General features: G+C 46.5%; 1 protein-coding gene across 1 annotated transcript; it reads left to right on the top strand.

The window, feature by feature from the left end:
- The first annotated feature begins 1600 nt into the window (after nucleotides 1–1600).
- Nucleotides 1601–6675, top strand: BMP10 (bone morphogenetic protein 10). Its single transcript, XM_027736640.2, has 2 exons — nucleotides 1601–1934; nucleotides 5419–6675. The coding sequence occupies exons 1-2, from the start codon at nucleotides 1601–1603 to the stop codon at nucleotides 6360–6362; spliced, it is 1278 nt and encodes a 425-aa protein (XP_027592441.1). The 3' UTR covers nucleotides 6363–6675.
- The last annotated feature ends 1713 nt before the right edge of the window (nucleotides 6676–8388 follow it).

Raw genomic sequence — 8388 nt, 5'->3', positions numbered from 1 at the left:
TTTTATATATTTATACATTACTTCTATGTATTTATATGCTTATTATCTAATTATTCTATCATATATGTAATATAATTCACTCTGTTACATTGATATTTAATAAATAATACAGTATTAATTTAAACCAGGCATGACCTGAGTATGGTTGCAATTGTGAGCTGGATTTATGGCCATTTTGCCAGTGCTAGATTTGGGCTAAGGAAGTAGGGGCAAGGTTGCAGAGATGGGGTAACAAATCAATGGATGTGCTCAGACAAAAAGCAGAGTCCAGAAAACCCAGCAGGTCAGTGGTTTAGTCTTTGGGTAAAGTTTTTAGTGCTTGAAAAGAAAAACTCTGCAGCAGGGGCAGAAATTCCTCTTTATCTTGAGTGCTGAACCCCTCGGGGACAGGAGCTGAGCTCCGGCCGTGCCGCCGGAACGAGGGCACTGGGGAAAAGCCTGGGAAGAAGAGGCAGATTTAAGTGAACAACGTGTATGAACCAGACCTATTTTTGCGTTCACAATGCTCACATTTTGTTGATATTTGCACACTAAAGCATAAAATTGTAGCCACGTGTTTTTATGTGTAGCCATGCAAATTTTAGCATGTGTTTTTGCAAAATCATTTCCACGTTCCCCACACTGTGTCTGAGCTGTTTGAATTGGCGTGGAGCTGAAATCAGAGTTGTCTGTTGGCCTTTGTATGTTTTTAATAATTTTTTGTTTGGCAATGCTGGGGTTGATTGAGAATAAACTGTAACTTGCCAAGTCACATATATGTGACTAAGAAGGAAGTGCAGATTTTCTGAATTGTTCGTGAATACTCCAGTCATAGAATCATGGAATACCTCAAGTTGGAAGGGGCCCATAAGGAACACCAAGGCCAACTCCCTGCTCCTTGCAGGATGCTATTCTCCTTGCTCATCTTGAGCTCATGTGCTGCTCCACATCCAGGGCCTCGTGACTCCGGTGCTGTGGGTGAACCGAGAGCTCTTGTCCCGGGCTTTGTGCTGGACAAGCACAGAACGGAACTTTTCCCGAAGAAATTCCTTTGTAAGTGTACCATAAAGACTTGACTCTAAAATAGTTTGGAAAAGGGTAGGGTTGTTACCTTGAGGGAGCTGTTGTTTGCCCTTGGTGTGAAATGGATGCACTTGGACAGAGGCTCTGTGGAATTTACGTGTTGGTTGAAATCTGCGTGGAGCAAAGTCGTTCACGCACGGCGGAGGAAGTCGGCAACCAGGAGGGAGAGAGAAAGGGCAGTTCCTCTCCGAGGAGAAACTTGTCCTATCTCTGAGTGTCCTGCGCAGAATGTTTACAAAACGCTCATTAAGGGAGAGGGGATTGCGAGATAGCAACAAATCTGGTGAGCAGCTCACGCTGCCCGAGATAAGGGAGGCAAGGCGGCCATAGCAGAGAGCAAGTCAGATCCAATTACCGGGCCCTGGTCTTGGGGAGGGGGAAGGGGGAGACAGACAGGACGGATCACAAGTTTCAAGACAAGAGCTTCCAAACTTGTCATCTCTGTGTGACACGAGCCGCGCACAACCCAGGGGATAAAACGGCCACTTCGCCCTCACGGGAGCCAGAGCCCGTTGAGGTTGGAGGCTCGAGCGGCGCCATGGATTCCATAGTGCTCCAGCTGTGGGCTGTCCTCTCCCTCCTGGTTCACCTTGCTGCCTGCAGTCCCATCCTGAGCCTGGAGCACTCTTCCTTGGAGGAAGATGCGCCTCTTTTTGACGAGATTCTCTCCGAGCAGGATGGGGTTGATTTCAACACGCTGCTCCAGAATATGAAGAATGAGTTTTTGAAGACCTTGAACCTCTCTGACATTCCCCTGCACGAGTCGGCCAAGGTGGACCCGCCAGAGTACATGCTAGAGCTGTACAACAGGTTTGCCACAGACAGGACATCGATGCCTTCTGCAAACATCATCAGGAGCTTCAAAAATGAAGGTAAGAAATGTGCATCTCTGGGAGAAGAGAATAGAAACGAGCGTCTTTAGAGTCAGAGCGAAATGTCTTGGCCAGTCACTGAGCATGAGCTGAGCTGGAGAAAAAGGTCTTTAGGTGAGGATGGTCTTGGAAATCGGCAGCTGACACTGGGTGTGCCAGGGCTGCCCAGATCCCACATCTTGTGGGACAGATCCCTTGTTCTTTGCTCTGGAGACTGCAAGGTTTTGGGGGAAAATATGCCTTTCATATTTGGGCAGCACCACATATAATTTTGGTGCATCATTTTCTTTATCCCCATAATGACACCCATCATTTGCAATTAGCTGGTTGGTTTTTCAAATGGGTACCTTCAGTGATATTTGAAATGAAGGCAAGAGATGTTTTTACACACTGTTCAGAGGTGCAATATTTTCATATTATGAGCTTAACCAAATACAGCTTTCTGTTAATATCCTCTCACTATTGATCCCTGTGGTGTTTGTAATGGTTTCTTCCTTTGGCACTGGAGCACAGTCCAGCAAATACATAGAAATATGTGAAGTGGAATATTGGATAACCCTTAGGCTTTACTTTGGAGGACCAAAGTATTTCCTAATAAAAACAAGCAAACAAACAAACAAACAAAATCTGAAGAAGTCTAACTGTGCCCTTAGGTCATTTCCCTGTATGTTTTTCCTTCATCATCCCTTCTCAGTTCAACAAGGATGAGATAATTCTTCAGTACTAACAATCAGTAATTTGCCAATGCCTTTTTACACCAACACAGGTTTTATGTTAAAAATGTTTTTCAACTAACCAATTCCAAATTCCCATTACTCCACTTGATTCACGTGTAACTTCTCAGGGGCACACGCAGCTGTTCAAACTGCCACGGGGCCTCTCTCATGCTTTGTTACTTTAATTAGTGAAGTCAAAGATAGTTTTGCTTTTTCTCTAACATTTGCATATTCAAAATGATGAGCTATGAGAGGAGGCTCCATGGAAGTCATTTGAGTTCTGCACTGCAGTGAGATGCCAGGAGAGAATCCCAAAGCCCTGCTCTGCTCAGACCTCCTGCCAGGCCCGGGCACCTTTTACCAGCAGCGAGTTTCTGGTTTGAAGAGGCACTACTTTGTGGTTTAAAGGTTCTTTACACACCTTCTCCAGCGTGGAGAAGTTCTTTGGAGGGTTGGTGGCAAGCCAGTTATGCCCAGTGGTGCCCAGATGCTCACCTGCAGAGCCGTGCCCGTCTCTGCTCACCTGCAGGAGTGAGGACACGCACAGGACTGGGGTTGTTCTCTTCTCAGTTTGCACTGTTTGGAAAAAATTAATGGCATAAAAAATGCCAAGAACAATATACTCAAGAAAAAATAGTTTAGGGACATAACTCTGAAATCATTCCATCTGCAAAACCGAAATCCAGGTTTGCAGCACTGAAGTGGCACCAACTGACCTTTGCCAGCATCACAGGTGGGGTTGGCAGCTCTCTGCCATCCCATACCTGTGTCATCACTGCAGAAGTTCTACACCAGATGAGGTAAACTTGGCTTAAACTTCTGCCATTTCAGTGTTTCTCTCCCCTCCTCCAGTCCAAACCAGCACGATGTGAAGTCAGACTGCTGATGTTAACCCAGCTTCGTAACTGCACGCGGTTGAAGGACTATGCAGTCAATGTTTGCTATGTGTCCTGAAAGTCTGTGAAACCAAGAACCATCCATTTCATGCTAAAGAGCTCTTTTGATAGAGAAATTCATTATTTGTAATGATGAGGACAGGAGAAAGAGACCATGACATTTTTGTTGTTTCCTTTCCTGCTGAAAATTGGCAGTAACGGTAGTTTCATTATTTTTTATTAAATCCTTTATTATAGAAATAGGCTGTATGACTGGAACTTGCTCTTTGTTTTAAACCATGGACCATAATGTTGTAAATGGGGCTGTAATCAGTTCTTAATACCTGAATAAAAGCCCCATGGGAAAATTTTATTTTCCTGTGGACTCCAAATCTTCCTTCCTGACCCTCCTAGGGATGTACTGGGAACAGCAGGAGATCTTTCACCCCATGCACTTTCCAGTTGAAGAGCAGAGTCACAACCTGGCTTAGAATGGACCATCTCTCCTGCCCTGCTAACACTCACTCAGCTTCTTACACGTGGTGTGGCCTTCCCCTTCCTCCTGGGAAATTCCTTGTGCTCATCTTCCGTATGATCAAGTGGAATTTCTCCACCCTGGCCTTATTTGTAAGCTTTGTTTTAGCATATTAAGGTCTAGGAGACCCCAAAGATTACTTCCAGTGTGGAGATTATAGCTCACCTTAGATAACATTGTCTTTAGCTCCCAGTCTGCTCCTACCCTGGCACTGTGCACCACCTTTACCAACTGACATGCAGGGAAATGGAAGCAGAATCACCCCTCATTTTTTTAGTTATGAACAGATGAAAATTCAGAATGAAAAAAAAAATTAAAAATAAAAAGGCAGGTGCCTCAAAGCCTCAAAACTGGAATTAAGCAGGACAAGTCACGTGCTGATGGTAATTAACTGCTTGCCTAAGTGCACTGGTGGAGCATGGCCAGTACTTGCAGCTTTATCAGTGTCAGTTTTCTACAAAGATATGAAAAAGGGAGTAGTCAGAGATGAAGAGTTTGCCTTTGCAGAAATTACCGTGGCTGTGTCCTGATGTGTTTTCTGGGTTCTGAGGGGGCAGTGAATCTCCCCAGGGAGTTGGTTCCTGCACTGGGGCAGAACTGCACCTTGTCTGTGTCCAAACAAGCACAGACAGGACTGGCAGATATTGTACTTCTTACATGTTTTGTCAACTAAAGCTGCCACGGGGGCCTGGTTGAGTGCCCTGCTTGACTGCTCCCCTGAAGCCCACTGGGTCTGTGGCAGGACTGATGCTCTGGAGGGTCACACTGGGTGTTCACCACCTGCTCTTCCCAACCAGGAGCCTTTACATCTCTCAGAGCAACTTTTCCTCCACCAGTGCTTGGCCTTTGCAGTGTCTGAGGGATGTCTGAGCAGCAGGGAATACTTGTTAGCTCAGAAACACCGAGCAGACACAGATCCTTGCACATGCAGCTTTTACATCGCCCATTTCACATTCACTCCAGTGCCACCCCCTTCTTCCCTTCCTCTGACACTGAGGAAAGTTTTTCCCTGTTTATTAAATAGTTGCTGTGCAGCAACCTAGGAGTGATTTGTATTTCAGTATTAGGTCACACATTTTTGATATATAATCCTTCCAGCTGGGAAGGAAGTCTCTGGAAGGGTTGGGGCTAGTAGGAAAATGTCTAAATCCAGGTTTATGGTCTGTAGCATGTCCTTTGACATCTAAAATAAAGTTGGCCTTTTCTCCAAGTACAGTTTTGGGAATTGTTGAAAAAACACTTTCCTAGAGCTGTTTAGCTGAAACCAAGCAATGGAAAACATGTGGGATAAACTTCAGTGCATGTGTTTCTGGATGTACTGACATCCTTCTAAAGTATCTGATCTTTGTCCTTTCCAGACTTGGATTCCCATCCTACTGGTGTCACAGGGATTCGGAAATACCCTCTTCTCTTCAACGTCTCCATCCCTCACCATGAGGAGGTCACCATGGCCGAGCTGAGGCTCTACACCCTGGTGGAGCGGGACCAGATGCTCTATGAGGGGCTGGACAGGAAAGTCACCATTTTTGAAGTGCTGGAGAACGTCCACGTGGGGGTAGGAGAAGAGAGAAAGCTGATGGCCCTGGCATCCAGGCAGATCTACGGCACGAGCAGCGAGTGGGAGAGTTTTGAGGTCACCGAGGCCATCCGGCGCTGGAGAAGGGCCGGGCTGACCACGCACCGGCTGGAGGTTCACATCGAGGGCAGGGAAGGGGAGGAGCGGGACGGGGAGGGGAAACTCGACATCGACATCAACTCCGAGGCCAAGCACGTGCCCCTGCTGGTTGTGTACTCCGACGACCAGAGCAACGACAAGAAGGAGGAGAAGGAAGAGCTGAACGAGATGATAGACCACGAGCAGCTCATGGACTTGGAGCAGCTGGAGGTTGGCCACTTCCACGGCCAGCCCGGCGAGGAGGCGCTGCTCCAGATGCGCTCCAACATCATCTACGACTCCACCGCCCGCATCCGCAGGAACGCAAAGGGCAACTACTGCAAAAAGACTCCGCTCTACATCGACTTCAAGGAGATCGGCTGGGATTCCTGGATCATCGCCCCGGCGGGGTACGAAGCCTACGAGTGCCACGGAGTGTGCTCCTACCCCTTGACAGAGCACGTCACACCGACCAAGCACGCCATCGTCAAGACTTTGGTTCACCTGAAGAACCCCCAGAAAGCCTCCAAGGCCTGCTGCGTGCCCACCAAACTCGACCCCATCTCTATTCTCTACTTGGATGCAGGGGTGGTCACCTACAAGTTCAAATACGAGGGCATGGTGGTCTCAGAGTGTGGCTGCAGATAGTAGGAGGGAAGGCACAGGGGAGGGCACAGGGGGAGTATTTAATGATTCAGTCTGTAAATTTGTACATTTCAGATTTGCTATTTAATGAGGTTATTTAATGAGGCATGTACAGATAATTGTGTGTTTCCTGTTCTGGGGAACGGGCAAGTCGTACGACCGCAGGGATTGTATATTTTGGTCCATTGCTTCCTTCTTGCTGTTCTTCGCTGTCCAAATTATGACCCAGTCCCTCCTCCCATCAGGGCATGGAGCAGATCATTGGATTGTTTGGAAGAGCTCTTTGTGCCAAAGGGGCACATTTAAACTCTCAGAAATAAAGGCATATTTTTGTACTTTCTCAGTGTTCATTGGCATCTACAGGGCTGCTAAAGATAGGTGAGCTATGGCCTGTCACATCTAGATTGTTCAGTTTTCTGTAAAATCTTTATAAAGATCTTTACATGCTCAATTTTTAAAATTTATCTCTGTAGATCTTATTCTCTGTCTGATCATTCTAAATCACTAAGGAGTGATTTATATAACAAGGAGTTAGACTTTTTTCCCTTTTTTCTTATTCCTTTCCTTACTCTTTCCCTGTCTCAGTTCAAGGTAAGTGGCAGGGATGATTTGGTATCTGGAGCTGAAGGGAACCATTTCCTTTCCCACCTTCCTTAGGAAAACAAGGAGTCCAGAAGCAGTGCCAGTTGTGGGCCATGGCAAGAAATTACCCCTGTGCAGGGGTAATTAGTCCAAAACCACTCTGTGTAAGCTCTGGTTTTGCTGTGGTGGCCATGGGTTGTCTCTAAAGGGCCAGAGCTTTGAGTGGCAGAAAGAGGTGCTGAACATTTCCTGAATCCCTGAAATTGTACCACCTAAAATTGTCCTAGCTAAGAAATTTATCCCCCTACTCAGTCCAGTAAGTTCCAGATGATGCAGCCACACAATCCCACTCCAGTGGCCAAGCAGTGCTGCACCGTCTGCACAGAGCAGGGCAGAACAGCAAACCCCTTCGACCCAGTGGGACAGGGAGGATCTTCCCTTTCTGTGAGTGCTGGAGTTGTCAATTCATAAAGACGTTGCCCCCCTCCCCAAACCATAAAGAAGGAGTCACATGCCATGTTTCCGCCACTCCTCCGCAACAAATCCCGGTGATAAGGAGGTGTCGGAGCTGAGAAACAATAGACCCGTCACTTTATTTATACTAAGCTGCAAATTTGTCAGATTCTTGGGAAAGTGTAAGTGATGTTGACTCTTTTAGCCCGTACCAGAGCCTACTGTACTGTCCCTGCATCTGTTTTACACTTTTAAGGGAAAGTTATCTTCCCTGGAAGTGATAAGGGTCTTCGAAAGAATCACTCCAACACTTCATGGGAATGAACACAAAAGACTTTATCAGGCACCAACTAAACCCAGTTTCACCTGTTTTCACACACACTCTTCTGTGCTTCCCATAATTTATTGACCTATTTATTGACTGTCTGCCTTTGTAATATAATGTAGAATACAGAATGTTTTATTTTTGTGCTGTTGTGTAATCCCACTTGGATAAAACCTTGTACTGATCCTATCTGACGTGGAATCTCTCTGTTGAGTGGTGCTGCACAGAGGGTGGGGCTGCTGATTTATCTTCTCCCCTAGATATTGGTAAATCCCACAGGCCACAGTTTCCTCCCTTGTTTGCAGGGCTGTTCCCTCCCTGCAGTGATTTCAGGAGCGTTCTGGAGCACGTTTGGTCTTGTTCAATGTATGACTCCTCTTGCAGGGGTATCATGGCTTTAAGTGCCCAGCTGTGTAGTTTATTGTAGAGTTATGCAGCCTCCACTCATGCTGCCTGTTTCCAGATAGTTATATTGCTTTATTCCTCACCCTGAGAGTGACTGACACCGCTCCCAGACCTTTCCCCTGAGCCACTCTGCAATCTGAGCCTGTGGTTAGTGGCACGCTGGAGGAATTCATGAGAGGTGTGATATTTGCTCTGCTGACATGAACTGGAGCAGCCAGTGGTTGAAGTGTGACCACACAGACCCTTTCAAAACTATCCATGATT

The sequence above is a fragment of the Pipra filicauda genome, unplaced genomic scaffold, assembly GCF_003945595.2.
Source record: "Pipra filicauda isolate LSUMZ 115617 unplaced genomic scaffold, ASM394559v2 scaffold364_size791107_pilon, whole genome shotgun sequence".
Lineage (NCBI taxonomy): Eukaryota > Metazoa > Chordata > Aves > Passeriformes > Pipridae > Pipra > Pipra filicauda.
Note: the sequence above shows the minus strand (reverse complement) of the source record. Positions and strands in the feature narration are given on the sequence as shown.

Bases quoted from the DNA above. Each gene is read 5' to 3' on its own strand.
- BMP10 (XM_027736640.2), top strand. From the start codon at position 1,601: ATGGATTCCATAGTGCTCCAGCTGTGGGCTGTCCTCTCCCTCCTGGTT. The intron at 1,935-5,418 runs GTAAGAAATGTG...TGTCCTTTCCAG, and splicing joins CAGGAGCTTCAAAAATGAAG to ACTTGGATTCCCATCCTACT.